The sequence below is a fragment of the Manis pentadactyla genome, chromosome 12 (assembly GCF_030020395.1).
Source record: "Manis pentadactyla isolate mManPen7 chromosome 12, mManPen7.hap1, whole genome shotgun sequence".
Lineage (NCBI taxonomy): Eukaryota > Metazoa > Chordata > Mammalia > Pholidota > Manidae > Manis > Manis pentadactyla.
Window position 1 is genome coordinate 6580771 of NC_080030.1, and position 18516 is coordinate 6599286.

Consider the following 18516-nt stretch of genomic DNA (forward strand, 5'->3'; position numbering starts at 1 on the left):
CAGGCTCTGTGTGTGGGCATGGGTACGTGTCTTGGGAGCGTGCCCTGTGGGCTGCCTGACAGTGCAGACACCTCTGATACAGCTTGCAGGGGGCAGGCTCTGCCCTGCTTGGGAGTGTCACAGGAGGCAGCATATTTGTGGGGTGGGGGGGTGACCTGACCTCTGCCAGCTCTCTGAGCAGCTCCGTGACCTTTCCCAGCTGCGTCTCCGCGGCAGGCCCTGGGACGCTGCCGAGCTGGAGAAGCACGAATCTTCTCTGGCCTCTTCACTGGGGGGGCTGCTGTCCCTGCCCTCCCCAGGCTGGCTGTGGGGAAAGGTCCCGAGGCCCAGGTCCTGGAGATATTCGCTGTCCTGAAGGGCCCCCAGATCCAGGCTGAGGTCCTCCGTGCTCTTGCTGAGCCGGCCTGGAATACCATCCTCCTGCGGGCCAGTGGGGAGAAGAGGGCATTGGCCGAGGGCAGCAGACGCCCCCAGTACTCCGACCCTGCCCAAGCCCCTCCCGTCTAACCTGGTCTCAGTGCCCTTCTCACGGCAGGTGGGGTGGAATGGGGGCCAGTCCCCCAGGACTCTGTCCAACCCGGGCCTGCAATGGGCACTCCTCATGGGTGTCCTGTACCCTAAGGTTCCCTTCCAGGCCAGGACAAGGGGGAGGCAGGTGAGGCACTCAACTCAGGCACAGAATGGAAGGGGGTGCCCCAAAACTCAGGAATCAAGAGAAATCACATTTCAAGGCACTACTAAAAAAAAATCCATTCAAAAGTAATGCAAAGAATTCCACAAGGGACACATTACCCAAATGTCCAATGATGACAATATTGGACCCCGTCCTCACCTTGTCCACTTCCCCTTATGCCCAGGGTCTGGCACATCTGAGCTCCTCTGGCCCTAGTGTACCTTCCCTGCCTCAACCCGCAGAAGCCTGAGCAACTCATCATGTACAAAAGGCCCCCCGGGGTCCATCACCTCCTGCTTCTGGCTGCTCTGCAGCCTTCCGTTCCCACCCGTGAGGCAGCCCTGTGTGTTGCTAGCCCACTTTCCAGATCAGGAGACTGAAACTCAAGGAGGAAAAAGGACTCACCCTGGGCTACGCAGTCAGTCAGTGGCCGAGCCGGACTCAACTCAAGTTGGCCTGGATCCCAGCTCTATGCTCTTTTCTTTACTCTCTCCTATTTCTTTTTCCTGCACTTCCTTCTCCCTCCCAGTTATTCTATTTGCCTTTTTTTTTGTTTATTTTTTTTAACCAGGACACTTGCCTTTTCCTCTTTTTGGAAAACCTCTTCTCCTAGCCCATTTGAGTTGGGCTGGTGAACTCATATTCATCCTTCAAAACCCAGCATGGGCATACCCTCCAGGCTGCCTTCCTCATCCTTGAGGCTAGGTAAGGTGTCCTTCCTCTGGGATGAGGAAGGAAGAGCTTTACAGTGTCCTGCTTTTTCCCTAACCTCACCCACTTGGAGCTCCACCGTTTTGACCCCTTCCTTCTCTGTACTGTGTTGAAATATGTACAACATAAAAGTTACCATTTTAACAATTTTTAAGTGAACAATTCTGTGGCTCTAAGTACAGTCACACACTACCATCCATCTCCAGAACTGCTATTACGGTCCCCCAAAGCAGATCTGTCCCCATCAAGCACTAACTCCCCCTTCTCACTTCCTCCAGCCCCTGGTAACCTCTAATCTACTGTCTGTCCCCATGACCTTGTCTATTCTAGGGACCTCAGAGAAGTAGAATCGTAGATTTGTCCTTTTGTATCTGGTTTATTTCACTTAGCATAATGTTTTCAAGTTCATCTGTATTCTAGCAGGATCAGAATGTCATTCCTTTTTAAGGCTGCATAACATTTCACTGTATGAACTGATCACAGTGTATGCATGTAAACACAATCACATTTTGTTTATCTGTTTATCCACTGATGGACACTTGGGTTGCTTCCACCCTTTGGCTATTGTGAATCAGGCTGCTAGGGACATAGGTGTGCAAATATCTCTTCAAGCCCCTGCTTGCAATTCTTTTGGGTAAAATACCCAGAAGTGACATTGCTGAATCATATGGGAATTCCATGCTTGACTTTTCGAGAACCACCCTATTATTTTCCACGGCCTCCCTTCTTGAATCTCTCTCTTGTGCCAGTTGATCTTGTTTACCTCCCACCCTTCCTGGCTGCTCCTTCTCTGCCTCGACCTCCTCCCTGTTCCTTATACACCAGGGTCTGTCTTCAGTTTCTGTGGAAACATCCACACCTCTGTGCTGGCTGGCTCAGGTTCACCTAGCTTGTCTTGTGACTTGGGTGGCAGCCTCCTTTTGAATCTCCCCTTTCCCCCAGATCGCTCCAGTCCCATTCCCTGGTGCCTGGACAATGTCTACTGACTCCCGTCTCCTCGGCCACTGCCTGAAAGGTTTCCCGTGTCTCTGGTCTTCATCCTCCTGTAAATATAAACACGTCAGGACAGCCTCTCGGCCTGGACTGGGCACCCCTTCCCTCTCCCGCATTTGGCCTCCCTCACTGGCAGCAGAAGGGGGCACCAGGCCGAAGCTGGGGGGCAGCAGGGTGGGTGGCCAGCTGTGGCACAGCCTGTCAGCTCTCAGCAGTAGGTACATTGGTAGTAGGGGTGGGGAACAGGGGGCTCACCCTTGGCTTGGGAACTTGTGCCTTTCCACCAACATTTCTGGGGTGAGAAAAGGCAGCATCCAGCCCTTTCCAGGCATCTGACTAAACATTGTACACTGGCCCTGAGACCCAGAGGGTGTGCAATAAATCCAGGCTGCTGCTCCCCGGACCCTGGGGAGCCTTGGGGGTTGAGCTCCCCCAGTTGGCCCCAGAGACGAGATGTCCCAGGAAATTCCCACTCTGCAGAAGGGCTTCCTGTGGGCACATTTAGCTGGTACATGGACAAACTTTAAAAAAAATGTAAGTAGTTATTTATCTTGTATATTAGGAAAATACGGCACCCCCGAGCAACTTCAAGTCTATTGCTTCTCTGGTTCCAGTTCATCATGTGAATAAGGGAATTAGTTTCAAACAAAATAGCAAACAAATAATAGGAGCCAAAGAATCTCGAGTAGCTTGAAAGGTAGAAAGACCTTAGTAGGGCTTGGCATCCCTGGTTTGGCTTTTATTAGCTCAGGGTGACCTCGGGTAAGTTCCTAACTCTCTCTGGAGTGGAGTTTTCTTGTCTCTGAAGTGGACATGATGCCGCCTTCTAGTAAGTTTGCTGTGCAGGTGAAATGAGATGGTGCTTGCACATTGCAAGCCCTCGATCAATAGAAGCAGATAATCTGGTGGTGGTTGTTTTTATATTTCAAAGTCAGGGCCCTTTCTTTGCAGTAGCTGATGAGTGCACCAAACCGTCACACAGACCATCCCCGGCCCTCCTGGAGCTAATTGGTGAAGACTGACTGTTAACCTCAGCAATTATAATCAATTATGATAGAATGTTCCAGAAAGCAGGCTGGAGAAGAATGGGGTGGGCCAGTTGATTCTGTTTGGGGGAACAGGAATTCTGGATTGGAATTTTACTCACAAAATCCCTTTTTTAAAAGTACAAAAACTCAGGGTAATCGTTGGTGTGGAAGATGTACTAAGTGCAATTCAGTTAGGAAAAGTCCCACTAAATGAAAATAACAAAAAATAAATCTTGGGGGGCTTCCTGGAGGAAGCAACAGCGTTGAAGCCCAGCAGAATAAGTAGGAGTTGGCTAGGCAGATGCTGCGGGTGAAGTCATTCCAGGCATCAAAAGAATTCAGAAGCCTACAGGCTGGAGAGCTCATGGTGCCTGCCAGCAGCCAGCAGGAGTTTCTTAGGGCTGGAGGTGTGGAGCGAGCAGGGAATGGGGCCGGATCCCTGCTAGGCCAAGAAAGATTTCACCTCTCAGTTCTAAACAGTGGTGTTAGCGAGGCTGGGGGGCCGTGATTTGCCTTCAGGAAGATTATGCAAGATGCAGAGCAGACATGGCCTTGGACGGGAGTGAGATGAAGGCTGGGGTCGAAGCAAGGACACCTATGCCGGTCACCGGGGTGAGCCGTTACGGCGGCCTCCGCCAGGGCGGCAGAGAGCAAGGGAGAGATGTGGACAGACTCGAGGGCCGGACAGGTGCATTGTTCACAGGGCTCGGTGACACAGTGGGAGGGAAGGGGTGAGGACGATGCCTTCAGCGGCCTCCAGCCCTGGTGACCAAGTGGACGTGTGTGACATGGATACAGGCAGACGGGCTTATTGGTGGTGGTGGGGTAGAGCCTCCCCACATACTCCCAGGACTCCCTGCTGCCCCGGGCACCGAGCTCCTCATCTGCACGACTGCCTGCAGCCCATGGTTCCTCCTCAGAGGCCCAGAGCCCTGGAAGGACAGAGAACTGAAGTCCTGGTCCTGTCTTCATGTACCCTGGACCCTCCCTGACACTTGGGCCAATTCTTTTCTTCTATAGAATGACAAAGCTGGATACACAGAATGCCTTATATGGTTTTAGTGTAACAGGCCCTCCTTTCTTAGTGTGGTAGGCAGTGTAAGATGCCACCCAGACGCCCCTTCAGTGAGGACGTGTTGCCCCAGGTGTTGGGGTGGCAGCGTCAGTGGATGGCTGTCAGCCATCAGTCCCGTTCCAGGGAATTATACTCCTTCCTGGGCAGCCTGTGGGCCAGGCCTGATTGATATGGGGATATCACTTCTTGGCCATCTCAGCCTGATTTGGGTCCACTCCACAGGGCTGCTCGAGCTCAGAGCTCCCCATGGGAGCCTTTTCTTTCCTTTTCATCCATCTATCTACCCACCCACCTAACCACCCTTCCATTTAGCCATCCACCTTTCCATCCATCCACCCATCTACCCATCCATCCATCCATCCACCCACCCACCCACCCACCCATCCCTCCATCCATCCATCATCCATCCATCCATCCATCCATCATCCATCCATCTAATCTTCCCTCTCTTTCCTCCCTTCCTTCCTTCCAGCCCCCTCTATTCACTCCTCCTTCCTCCTTCTTGTTCCAGAAAGGATTCAGTTTCCTCATCTGTAAAGTGGGATAACAACTACTTGGCCGAGTCTCAATGAGGGTGCAGAGAAATAATGCACACAAGGTGCTTGGTGAAATGCAGGTGCTAAACAAAGTGTACTTGCTGTCACTGCTGTCCTCAGCTCCTGCCTGTCTCAACAGTCAGACACCTGCCTGCTCATCCTCCACGGTGAAGAAGTCTGGATGCCCAGGCCTCCAGGGGCCGGGGCTGCTCTTGGGGGCTGCGGCTGCAGCTCCAGAGTCAAAGGGCTGGACACACGGCTTGGGCTCAGAGCCTGCAGAGGAAGCAGGGACACGGTGTCAAGGCTAAGAAGGGAGGGCTGGGGAGCGAGGGCATGAGTTTTGCATCTGCTGTTCTCTCCCTGGGTCTCAGTTTCCTCATCTATTAAGTGGGGGAAGGGGCGGAGGACCATGATTTGAACAATCTTCAAGCCAACGTGCATACCATCACCTCCCCATCCTGAGCCTATGCAGACATTTGTGTTCAACTATGAGGCTCTTTCCTGGTGAGCCACCTGTCCCCTCAGGTTCTTCCCAGGGTACCATTTCCGGCCTCTGTCTCCAGGTGATCTGAGTTGGCTCTTGGGATTATATTGATTTGTCTAATGCCTGCTCTAATGAAAAACCCCCATTTGACAGAAGGGTCCTTAAGACCAAATGCAAGAACCCAGTGCCTATATTGGAAGGGTTTCTAAGGATGGAACATCAGCTGCCTCTGTCCCCACAATGAACTTGGAATTCCAAGGACATCAGAGTGCTATGGTGTAGAGGAGAAAACAAGGGCTTTGGGGTCAACTAGACGCGTCTTTGCCTGGATTGCCACTAATGGTTGCACATCTTTGGGGAAGGCACCCCTCCGAGGCTCAGTTTCCTCACATGGAAGGTGGATGTGACAAGTCCACCTTTCAGGGGTCTGGTGAGGATGACGGGGCCCCACGTGTGTGGAGCGTAATCCTGGGGTACTAGGTCAGTCCTGGCCACTTTCCTTGCCCTCCATGTCAGGAGGATGCCCTGGCTGGATCTCGGGTTCTGGACTGAGCTGCTTGCTGGGGAGGAGCGGGTGTCCCCTTCCCTCTCCTTACATTGCTGCCAGGGCCCGTCTCCCCTGCCTTTCTGAGTCCCGAGGAGGCTCCCTGCTGCCTGCAGGTAGCATGTCCAACCTCTTGGGCTAGCCACTGACGTCCACCAGGATCTGCCTTCTGAGCTTCCTCCCTGTGGGACTTGCTGCCTGAGATCCCCTGGTATCTCACTAAGACCTCACCCTTTCCCTCCTGAAATCTCCATCTGCTCCCCGCCCATAGCTCCAAGAAAGGAGCTGTATTTCATCTCATTGCATTGCCTTGACGTCTGGACTCACTTCACATAGGATCCAGGGAGGGACTATGCATGGTAAGAACAATGATGCTTCAAGTGGGGCAGAGATGGGGGTGGGTGGCGGGTGGCAGACGCCTTCGGAAAGTGCTGAGTTAGGTCCCTGTTCACTGCATAGCCTGGGTTGATTCCATGTCCTGGTTTGCTGGGGACAGTCCTCATTAATGCTACTGAGCCAGGGCAACTATGAAGCAGACCCCCTTTCACCCTTCAAAGGGTCTGGGTTGGATGATACACTTGGTGGCCACCTTGCCTGTATGATTGTTGCTGGCAGAGGGGAAGGGCTGATGATGTCCCTCTCTATCCTGGCGAGGAAGGAGCAGAGAGAGGTGGGTGGCACGCGCTGTCGGTACCCACCCACCTTCCTTCTCCCCCGACCTGACCTGCGTACCTATAAACATTGCCCCAAGTTGGCAGGACCTGAAACTCACAGAATTTGGAGGTGCCTTCTTGTAGAAAAAGAATACAAAATTGCCAGGGCCTCAGGGAGGTAAGAAGAACAGGAGAAAGTTGCCAATGCAGAAATAGACACAGACAAAAACTACAAGGAAATTGTGGCTGTGGCAGTCCCTCAGAAAGGTCATAGAGTTATCATATGACCCAGCAATTTCGCTCCAAGGTAAATGCCCAAGAGAAATGAAAACATACACTCACCCAAAAACTTGTACGTAACTGTTCAGAGCAACATTATTCATAATAGCCAAAACGTGGAAACAGCCCAAATGTCCATTGTGGATGGATGGATACACAAAATGTGTTATCCACACAATGGAATATTATTCAGCCATAAGAAGGAATGAAGTTCTGACACTCGCTACAATGTGCATGAACCTTGAAATTATTATAAGCAAAGAAGCCGGTCAACAAGGACCACCTGCCATGTGATTCCATTTATATAATGTCCAAAATAAGTTAATCTATGGAGACAGAAAGTAGATTACTGGTTGCTTAGGGCTGAGAGATGGGGGACTAAGGGGTGGTAGTTAAAGGGCACAGGGTTCTTTTTGGGTAATGAAAATGTTCTAAAGTTGACTGTGGGGATGGTTGCTTAATGCTGTGAATACACTAAAAGCCATTGACTTGTACATGTTAAATGTGTGAATTGTGTGGTGTGCAATTTATATCTCAATGAAGTTGTTGCCAAAAGAAATTGCTGGGGGCCCCTGCAGAGCTGTGACTGGGAAGGGCTCACAGGGCTTCAGCTCCGCTGGGTTCAAGGGAATGAGCCCTTGATGCTCCTGTGTGGCAATGCTGTGGTTTCTGACAGTACTTCTTTCCCAGTTACCTACCCTCCCAGGCTGGTGGAGGGGCTCTGTCTGCTGCCCGTTTAGCCTTGTATCTCCTGCTTTCCCCTCCCTGAAGCCGAGGTGGCATCTATGACTCAGGGAAATGTTGCAATAAAACAAGCAGGCAGTAAAGGAGGAGAAAAGCCAGATGGGAGGCTGATGGGAACCTGGGAGGGGAGAAGGAGCCATCTGGAGGGGCAGTCCTGTCCCTCGGCCAAGTTCCCCAAGACCCCTGGGAAAGGCTGCAGGGTCTGTCTGCTTTACTGGGCATGGGTCTCATGGAGGCCTGAGACCTCCCAGCTTGCAGAGGCCAAAGGCAGAAATTCAACCCTGCATCTATGAATCCTGCAGGTCTGGGCTCCAAAGGCAAAGGTGGAAGGCTGGGCTGAGTTTCGTCCTTCTTTGGAAGCGTCTGATCCAGAAACAGGCTGAGGCTTGACCCTGGTGACTGAATCAACTGTGATCCTGGTGTCACATGTTCAGCCCCAATCTTGGTGTCACAGACTGAGCCCTGATCCTGGTGTCACAGCCTGAGCCCTGATCCCAGCGTCACAGACTGAGCCCTGATCCCAGTGTCACAGCCTGAGCCCTGATCCCAGTGGCACAGACTGAGCCCTGATCCCAGTGTCACAGCCTGAGCCCTGATCCCGGTGGCACAGCCTGAGCCCTGATCCCGGTGGCACAGACTGAGCCCTGATCCTGGTGTCACAGCCTGAGCCCTGACCCTGCTGTCACAGACTGAGCCCTGATCCCGGTGTCACAGATGAAGCCCTGACCCCAGTGTCACAGACTGAGCCCTGATCTCAGTGTCACAGACTGAGTAGAAGGAAGCTAGCAACCAAAGGAATCATAAACAATTTAACAAGCCCTTCGCAGTCCATGTACCAGCCATGTATACTCAGACCAGTGTGGCCTACTCTTTGAGACAAGCATATGGTACTGGCAGGTGGGGCTGGATTTGGGGAGGCAAGCAAAGCTGAAGAAAGGGAGCTTGGGACCTGAGCGAGGTTCCCTGGGGCTGGGCCCCACTGTCCCTTCCTGTTAGTTGCTCCAATGACCCATTCTGGCATTTGGCCATACTTTTTCATTCATTTCTTAATATATAATAAGTGTATATATAACAAATGAATCCCGTGTCTCAGTTTGGTTTCCTGCCTGCCCAGCTTCTCTGCTACAATTCTGTCCATCTTCCATCGACATCTCTCCCCACCCCATCCCCCCCAAATGCCATCTCCTGGATGTAATGCACCGCCTCTGGGTACAGATATACCACCTGTCCCAACTATCCATCCATCCATCCATCCACCCGTCCATCCATCTAATCACCCAAGCATCTAAACATCCGACGCTCATCCACTTAACCATCTACCCATCTGTCCGTCCAACCAGCCAGTGGGCCATCTCTCCATCCACATGTCCATGCATCCCTCCACCTGGGAAGTCCCATTAGGTGCCCAGCCAGCCAGTTGCAGAGCTTAAGAGGTGCACAAAAAGGCTCTTCTTCCTAAGCTACCCCAGGGCTAAAGACGGCAAGGACGTTATTAGGCAGTCACCCTCTGCTCCCCAGCACCATGATTTTCTTTAAGGAGCTGCCTATCAGCCTGGATTCAGGTCCCAGGCAGCCTCTTTCATCACTGGTCTCCCCAGCACCAGACACAAAAGGGTTTAAGTCACTGCTAGTTCCCACAACTCACTCCCACTGCTGGCCTAAAAATCACAGCCTCAACCTGGCTGGGCAGGGAGACCCACTGAGCAAAGTGGCCAGAAGCAGGTAGAACTTTCTACAGACCAGGGTCACAGGTGGCACCTTGGTGGTCCATGGTTGTGGCACTAATTCTCTGGTATTGCCATCTACTAGTGGATTTTAAAGCCCTTCCCAGGTCCTCTGGCTGCCCACACTGGCAGCTTTATTCACTGGGGGGTCTTGAGACAGAACTGCTGTCAAATCCTGGCTCCTCCAGCAATATGCTTGCTGTGTGACCTTGAGCAAGTCACTCAACCTCTATGTTGAACCTCAATGCCATGAGGGTTCGACAACTGGCAGCAACTTCCATTGCTCTTACTTTTCTGTTGTATCTCTGTCCCTACACTACCCTCTCTCTCTCTCATACCAGCTTCAGCCTCCAGGTCCCCTGATATTCCTGGGTCCTCCTTGACCCCTGACCTCCCTGACTCCCTGACCCCTACTGGGTGCCTGGCACCCAACAGGCGCTCAACCAACTGGATGCACACGCTAATGAATCTTCTCATCGGCCTCTCCACATGCTGCCCAGGCACGCACCAATCCCCCTGGGCAAGCTGCCTCATGCAGGTGACAGTGGCCAGTAGCTGAGGCTGAGCAGTGTGGGGGCTGCCCTGACTGGGGGTGGGGCAGGCTTGTGCAAAGGTGGGGTGCTCAGGGGGTAAGGACACTCAGGAGTCTTCTATCGTATTGTCCCATACACCTGTGGCCCCAGACACCATCTGGTTCTCATCAACGTTAAACTCCTGAGATTTAAGAAAAAGTGTGTTCTTTCCAAAGCAATTCACCCAGGCCTTTGGGAGAGATAATACAAGGGACTCTCTAGGTCCCACAGAGGTAAACTGAGCCTCGGGATCCCAGGGAGGGGGCTCCAGCCCTTGTGTGTGTGGTCGAGGGAGAGGTTTACCAGAACCCCTTGCAGTCTCAAACTTCCCTTTTCTGTCTCCCAAAGCCCTTGTCCTGCAGCCACTCTGAGCAAACAGCTTCAGGAGCCCCCAGGCAGCCGGACGCTGCCCCCAGGCAGTTCCAGGTTGAATTCTCCTCCTGCAGATTTACCTTCTGAGACAAAGTCTTTGCTGATCCTGGGGTGATGTTTCCTCAAAGACTAGAGGGACCCCACAGGTCTTTGATGTTCTGCGGGACCCAGGGGTGGAGAGATCAGGGAATTTGGGGCTGGCTCAGGCAAGGCCAGGCCTCAGGCTGAGGAATGGCTCAAGACAGTCCAGGGCACCCTGCCTGGTGGTCGGCGCCTAGTGGTCAGTGCCTGTCCCCTTACCTTTCTTGAAGGCCCAGCGCTTCAGCCACAGCTTGGAGAGGGCTGGCCAGGAGTGGTTGAGTGCCGGGTTAGCCATGGGGGCCCGAGCATGTGAGAAGGAGGGAGCCGCAGGGAACGAAGCGGGAGGTCAGCTGGGAATCCCTGCCAGGATGGGGCTGCCAGCAGGAGGGGCGGAGACTGTCCCCAGGGGCTGCCAAGTGCATCAGCTGATGGGAGCTCAGGGCGGGGCCAGGGGGCTGGGGCTTCTGGCTCCGGGAGCCCAGGCACCCAACCCCGGGGGAGGCCAGGCCCTTAGCACTCCGTAGGCCTCTTACCCTGGCTGGACACATTCCCAGGAGGAGCTAAAGAGAGCAGTCTAACGGGTGATGACATTGGGGGGGTCTTCAGAAAACAAGCCTAGACTGGGTCCTGAGGTGAGCCTGGGTGTGCGTGAAGGTCTGCGTGTTTAGTACGTGTGCATGTCAGTGTCTCATTGTCTCTGTTTCTGGCAGTGCATTTGTGTGGCAGTGCCTCGAGTGTGTGTTTTTAGATCTGCATGTGTTTGAGTGCAAGTCTTGAGCGTCGCCTTGTCTACAGCGGGGGTGCAAATGAGCATCTAGGCGGGGTTCCCCCCCACCCGTTTTATTGAGATATACAGTTGACCCTTGAACAACATGGGTCTGAACTGTGCAGGTCCACTCATACACAGATTAAAAAAAATAAACCCTGTGCAGGGCTGTAAATGTACTTTCTCTTCCTTACGATTTTCTTCATAAATTTTTTCTCTAAATTCCTTTATGGTAAGAATACAATATATAATGCATGTAACATACAAAATACATGTTCATCAACTGTTTCTGTTATTGGTAAGGCTTCTGGTCAACAGGAGGCTATTAGTTTTTGGGGGGTCAAAAAGTTATACCGGATTTTCGACTGTGCAGGGGGTTTCAGCGCCCCTAGCCTCTGAGTTGTTCAAAGGTCAAATGCAGTTGACATACAGTGCTGTGTAAGTTTGAGGTGTGCAGCATTTGATTTGACTTCCATATACTGTGAATTGTTCACCAGGGTATTAGTTAACACCAATCGTCTCATGAAGATACAAAAACAAAAAAGGAAAAATATTTTTTTCCTTGTGATGAGGACGTTTAGGATCTACTCTCTTAGCAACTTCTCCAGTGTACCATACAGCAGTGGTAACTAGTCGCCATGCTGTCCCTTACACCCCAAGTTATTTATCTTGTAACTAGAAGTGTGTCAGTCAGTACCTTCTGAGCAACTTCAGCCTCCAGTACCCTCCAACTCCCATCCTCACTTCTAGTAGCCACAAATCTGATCCTTCCCCCCCACCCCGCCCCCACGTGGACTTAGTTTTTTTTTTTGAGATTCCACGTGTAAGTGACATCATACAGTATTGCTTTCTCTGTCTGACTTACTCCACGTAGCATAAAGCCCTCAAAATCCATCCATGTTGTTGCAAATGGCAGGATTTCCTTTCTTTTAAATTGCCGAGTAATATGTAGATGGTTTTAAAAAAATCTGCGATCCTCTGTGCGTCCGCCCATCCGTATCTGTGGGGCTGGATCTACATGAGTCGTTGGCAAGTGGGGAGACCCGTTTCTGTGTGGGGCTTTGGTGTTTGCCTGGGTTTCTGTGTGTGTGTGTCGGGTATTTGCATCTTTACCACCGTGAGCAGCGCTTGGGGAGGGGTGTGTGCGTGCGCGCGCGCGTGCGCGTGCGTGGAGCCAGTCAGCGCCCGCCGCAGCAGTGCTGCCCCCTGGTGGTGGAATCCTCTTTGTTTGCCTCTTCACTCCCGGTGTCTGAATTTCTGGCTTTGTCCCTTGTCCACCCCTTTCCTCCATCCTCCAAATCCGTTCTGGGACCTGAGAGCCCCAGGCCATGTCCCTGGTGAGATCAAGGCCCTCTTCTTCCTCCCCTCCTGGCCTGTCACCTCTTCTGTCTCCAGTGACCCGTCGGTCTCTCCTAAGGGAGTCTGGCCACTGAATGACCTCTGCCTGTTCGCATGGACTTGGCTCCGCGGCCCACGGCAGCCTTGTTTGCATCCCCTCCCAGCCTCCTCGCTCTCTCTCTGGGGCTAAATCCAACGCGCATTTCCAGTTCTGGGCCGTGGGACACGGTGCGAAATCAGCCTCCTGAGGGTGGCATTAGAGGCTCTTCCCGCTGTGGCCCCAGCCGAACGCACCACCTCCATCCTCCGCGGCTGCAGCGCACCCTCCAAATGCCGCCCCCCTCCCGGCCGCGCTGGGCCACCAGACCCCGCGGTGCATGACGCCCTCCAGCGGGCGGGGTGGCATGGGGGCCTGGGAGGAAGCAGCCGCTTGGGTGTGCCCTGCACAAACCGCAGCCTTCCTCTGAACCCGTCATGCCTCCTCCCCACCGCTCCCCCAGGCCTCCGGGTGAGTGAGGCTCCCCGCACAGCCGGAGCCAGGCCGCCTCCTCTGGACGTTGACATTCTGCTCCAGGGAGGTCTGCGGGGGCCCCTGGAATCTCCAGTTTAATAGTGAAGCATGCTGGGCGACTCTGCCACAGGGAGCCCCCTCCCCCGGCTCAGCCATCATCCTCCATCCACTGTCCCCATGCAGGCTTTGGTGACAAGGGACTCCATCCTCTTAGCTTATCTTGTTGCCTGCGTCATGGACCCCAGTCCCCGGGGGTCACCTCTTAGGACCACAGACCTTTGCAGAACAAACACACCAGGCAACAGGCTCCCGCACCCACCAGGGAAGCAGGCCGGCCAGAAGGTGGAGAGAAACCATGGATGGTCTGTCTGTCTGCCCGCTGAGCTTCCTCCAATGCCCCCCCTGCCACCCTCTGTTGGTTCCTTTGTCCCTACCTCCCCACTGATGGCCACTCACCAGCTGGAGCCTTGTCCTCGCTGCTGCAGGTCCCCAGCCTGGTTATCAGCTCTTGCAGCTCCATGGCGGGAGCTTCAAGCCACCCAGGAGAACATCGGTGGGCCAGGACCCAGGGTAACAACAGGGTGACCCAACTTAGCCCCAACTTCCTCTTCCTCCATTGCCCACCGCCCGCCAGGCGCCTGCCCTGTCCCCAGCCTCTTCAGGGTCTGAGTCCAGCACAGGGCTGGGGTTCTAGAAGCAGAGAGCCCTTCAGTACTGCTCAGCCCTGTGCAGGCAGGTGTTCTGAGGTGGTGGGGTGGGGAACAGGGACGGGGGAGCCTCAGCACCCTCACCCCCACCCATCAGCTTCCTGTGGAACCAACTGCCGAAGAGGAACGCCCGGGCGCATGGGTGCACAGATAAAGACGCACAGGGACACACAAGTCACGTGTATCCACAGACACTCAGACACACCCACAACCATGCACGGGCACACGGGTATGTGCACGGTTCCATGGGCACGTGGGGGCACGTGGGTTCCCGTGGCATGCTGGTAACTGTTTAACAGCCACCTCTCTGACCAAAAAAAAAAGAAGCCCTTATGTAAGTACCATTTGCCGATTCCTGTGGCGTAAATACTCCCATCCTGGCTGATCTCAACTGCCGACCTGCTGTCATGGAGAGCAGAGTTAGGAAGGGGTGCTCAGACTTGGCTGCAGCATGCTGCATGGGTTCGTGCAGACATGGGACTCCCAGAGGGCATGTTCATATTTACCTGTGGGTCTAGGTAGACATGGCGATGTGAGACCCCTAGGTGCACACAGGGCACACGGGACTCTTTAGGCTCAGACAGAGGGCGTGCATGGGCCCACAGAAGGCCGTGGACACAGCACAGTGAATGGAGACACATGGACCCGGGCGCACAGGAACTCACACTAGGCTGCCAGAGAGGAGCCTGTGAGAAAACAGACAGGTACAGCCAGCCCATCCCAGTTTGCAGAGACTCTTGGTTTTTTGTTTTGTTTTGTTTTTGCAGGCTGGTGGTTAAAGGCAGCTGTCATACAAAATTTAATTATATAAACGTATGGTTCAATAAATTATGTTAAGAACGAAAGCAGTCACCTCTTAAATCCATCACCGTGGACTTCATACAATGTTATCACATGGGTGACAATGGTTAACGTCGCCTACATTCAATTGCCATGAACTAAAGGAGAAATTCCTCCCTTCTGAACTGTTTTGCAACACTGTTCTCTTATCCATATTCTTGAAGTTACTTGAGTCTTCTGAGCCTGTCTGGTGGAAATACCGTATCATGGCACGCTTCTGCACATCTCTTCCCAGCTCGGGGGTCAGTGATGTCACGTGGTAGCTGGAAATCGGTCACCGTGAAAGTATGAACACCCTGGGAATTGACAAACGCTACAAATCAGTGCCCTCCATCGGAGAGCGGGCTGTAAACACACAGGAGCGTCAGCACGCAGGGCACGCACTTGGATGGGGGACCACGTTCACTCACTCACAGATGCAGGGGCCCACAGAGGCACCACACACATGCACTGAACACCTCTGGACAAACATGTGGCCACACAGTGTCTCAAATACACATGGGCAGATGCTGGCTGCTTGTGAGAACGCCCATAGAGACACGGACACACTGACTACCACGTGACACCCCCCCACCCTAGTGCCCCCCATCCCTCCTTCTCCTCCAACAGCCAAAACACGCAGACAGAGAGGCCCTTCAGCACAAACCCTTGCTCACCCCAAACTCTTCACTTATCCTCATGGATGCCAGAAATGTATAAATGCAACACACCGAACACAAAAGGAGGCACAAATTCCTGTGCCCAGTGCATTCTGTAACCAGTCGGTGATTTGTTTCATGCAACACACATCTATTGAGCACCTACTGTATGCCTTGCATTTTGTAGGCGTGGGATTAAGGGCAACAAATTACAGGTGCAACCCCCGCCCTGGAGGAGTTCCTGGTCCAGCGTCAGAGGCAAACTGTGAACCAGGAAACGGGCCTATCAAGGTAATTTCAGATGGTGTTGATGGCCGTGACAGGAAGTAAATATCTTGGTGGGACATGAGTAAGGTGGGAGTGGCAGCTGTGTTAGCCTGGGATGCCCACAAAGGCCGTTGGAGCTCAGACCTGGGCACCCCTAAGGAGCCAGGCATGTAAAGAAGATCCAGGAATGGGCGTTGGGCGGGAGGAACTGCGAGGGCAAGGCTGCAGGCAGGACGGAGCCGGGTGCGTTTGAGGAATGGAAGGAGGCCAGAGAGGCTGGAGCGAGGCTGGAGGGGGGACAGTCCTAGGAGGTGAGGCCGCGCAGGAGGTCCGGAAGGGCTCAGACCTTGGGGGCCCAGACTCTGAGTGTGATTGATGGGCGCCCTTGGAGGGGTCTAGGCAGGGAATGAGGGCGCAGAGATGCAGACGAGGTGGCTCTGAGGACACAGGAGCCCCCGAGACGCACACAGACACCATTACTGGGCGGTGCTGGGCGGGAAGGTGGGCGTAGGCTCCCATGCCTGGGGGCGCTGCTGTTTCTGCCTCCCTCTGTCTTACTCTCTCTCTGCTTCTCCTTCTCTGTCTCTTGTTCTCTCCTTTCCTTTCCTCACTGCCTTTCCTCTGGGCTCCCTTCTCCTGCCCAGAATTTAAATTCTTTCAAGTCTCTCCCCTGATTCCACTCCCCTCTCCCTACCTCCCTGTCCCGCTCTTCCCTTCTATGGTCCAATTGCTTTGAGAATGCTGTCTACACTGCCAGTCGCCTGCCCCATCCTCCCGCTGCCGAGCCCTCCGCCTGGCTGCCCTCGCCCCCGCCGCTACCCGTTCTCACCACCAGGGGGAGCCCCTCTACCTGCACTGCCCTTTTCTGCTTTCCCTGCTGGTCAAATACGCAGAACGTGAGATTTACCATTCTCACCGTATTTAAGGGTACAGTTCAGGGGCATTAAGCACAGTCATACTGTTGGGCAACTACCCCCATCATCCATCTCCAGAACTTTCCACCTTCCCAAAATGAAGCTCTGTCCCCATGAAACACTGATTGCCCTCCTCTCCCCTCCCCCAGCCCTTGGTCCCATCGTCCACTTTCCGTTTCCGTGGATGCGGCTCCTCTAGGGACCTCCTGGGAGTGGGATCAGACAGGATCTGCCCTTTGTGTCTGGCTTATGTCGCTGAGCACCATGTCCCCAAGGTCCCTCCATGCTGTAGCAGGTGTCAGGATGTCTTTCCTTGTTAAGGCTGAATAATATTCCTTTGTGTGGACGACCCTATTTTTTGTATCCAGCCATCGGTCAATGGACACTTGGGTTGCCCCCACCTTTTGGCTACTGTGAATGATGCTGCAATGAACACGGGTGTACAAATATCTGTTTGAGTCCTTATTTCCAATCTTTTTGGGTATATACTGCTGGACATTTTTAAGCCGGGACATGCGTACAGATTTTGCTTTTTTAGGTTTAACAGATGGGTTTAAATTCAGCTCTTAGCGGCTATCATGGAGATGGCCACTAGAGGGCAGTGCTTCCTTGGGGCCTCTCGTCTGACCAAGCTAAGACCTCGGCGACAACCAGGCCTGGGATGGAGCCCCCAAAAGGCCTGGGGACCAGGCCATGGCCCGAGTCAGTGAGGGACATGGGCGGTCACACAGGAGGCCATTCCGTCTACCTTTCCTTCTCTCACTTTTGATAGAGATGAGGTCGAGTGAAATCTTTCTGTGCTATGTGAAAAAATAAAATAATTTCCAGATGGACTAAAGCAAGTTACAAAATAAGTAAATGACCCTCCCCCCAAAAAAACCCCTCCAACTAATACAAATCATTGAATGAATTTACAAGGCTATTTTTACAACCTAGGGTTGCCAGCTTGTTTTTTGTTTTGTGTTTTTTTCAATGAAGACAGGAAAGTTGGAAGGCCTGTCTGACAAGACAGAAATATCTGATTATATATAAAATAACCCAAAATGTTCAGGGAAATAATAAGTAAAATCAGTAAGTAAAGATGAATTACTTGGCTGTGAAGGGTTATTACCTTCATATGAAAAGGATTTCTATACATTGATAAAAAAAAAGAAACAACATAAATAGAGAAACAAGAAAGGATTTAAACAGGCACTTCTCAGAACCAAGAGCCAAAAACATATGAAAAGATATTTCCCAGGAGCCCAGAGAGTGTGAATTTCCTTCACAATGAGCTGTCACTTCGCGCCCATGAGGGTAGTAACAAGAGTGATGTGTGTCTGATTATTGCCTTACTGTAGTTGAAATTGCAGTAGAAATCAGAAAAGTTGTGAAATGTTTCATTTGCCCATGAGTTCCAGGATTTTCTAAAATTGAAGTTTTCAAGCAGTTGTCACAAAACATGTTAACAGAGTGAGTTACCTACTGCTGGCAGAGATGCAGAGGAAAGGGTACAGGGATCTATTGTCATATACAGATCTTCCTCGACACTTACCACAGGGTTATGTCCTGGTAAATTCATCGTAAGGTGAAAATATCATAAGCTGAAAATGCATTTAATAAACCTAACATGCTGCACATCACAGCTTAGCCTAGCCCATCATAAACATGCTTAGGACACTTACATTAGCCTACAGTTGGGCAAAATCACCTGGCACAAAGCCTATTTCATAATTAAGTGTTGACTACCTCAAGTAATTTATTGAATACTGTACTGAAAGTGGAAAAAAAGAAGGATTGTAAGTATATCAGCTGTTTACCTTTGTGATCGTGCAGCTCACTGCCATCCCCCAGCACCAGGAGAGACTTTCCCACCACCTCTCATTATCCTGGGAAAAGATAAAAAATTCAAAATTTGAAGTACAGGTTCTATGGAACACATTCTGCTGTTGCATCATTGTAAAATCGAAAAATGGTGAGTCGAACCATCGTGATTCAGAGACCATCGGTATTTAGAAACTCTTCTTTAATGCCTAGAGGGCCGTAAACCGTCACAACCTAGGGTTGTGTACCATTTCCTACCCCGT

General features: G+C 52.4%; 1 protein-coding gene across 1 annotated transcript in view; it reads right to left on the reverse strand.

Annotated features, from left to right (window-relative positions):
• Positions 1–10833, reverse strand: part of ARHGEF18 (Rho/Rac guanine nucleotide exchange factor 18) — a 63856-nt gene extending 53023 nt beyond the window's left edge. The window contains exons 1-3 of the mRNA XM_036879352.2: positions 10689–10833; positions 5168–5289; positions 161–420 (exon numbers count right to left, since the gene is read on the reverse strand). Of these exons, the coding sequence (XP_036735247.2) occupies positions 161–420; positions 5168–5289; positions 10689–10764 (458 nt within the window). The 5' untranslated portion in view covers positions 10765–10833. The remainder of the gene's footprint in view (positions 1–160; positions 421–5167; positions 5290–10688) is intronic.
• Positions 10834–18516: the final 7683 nt, after the last annotated feature.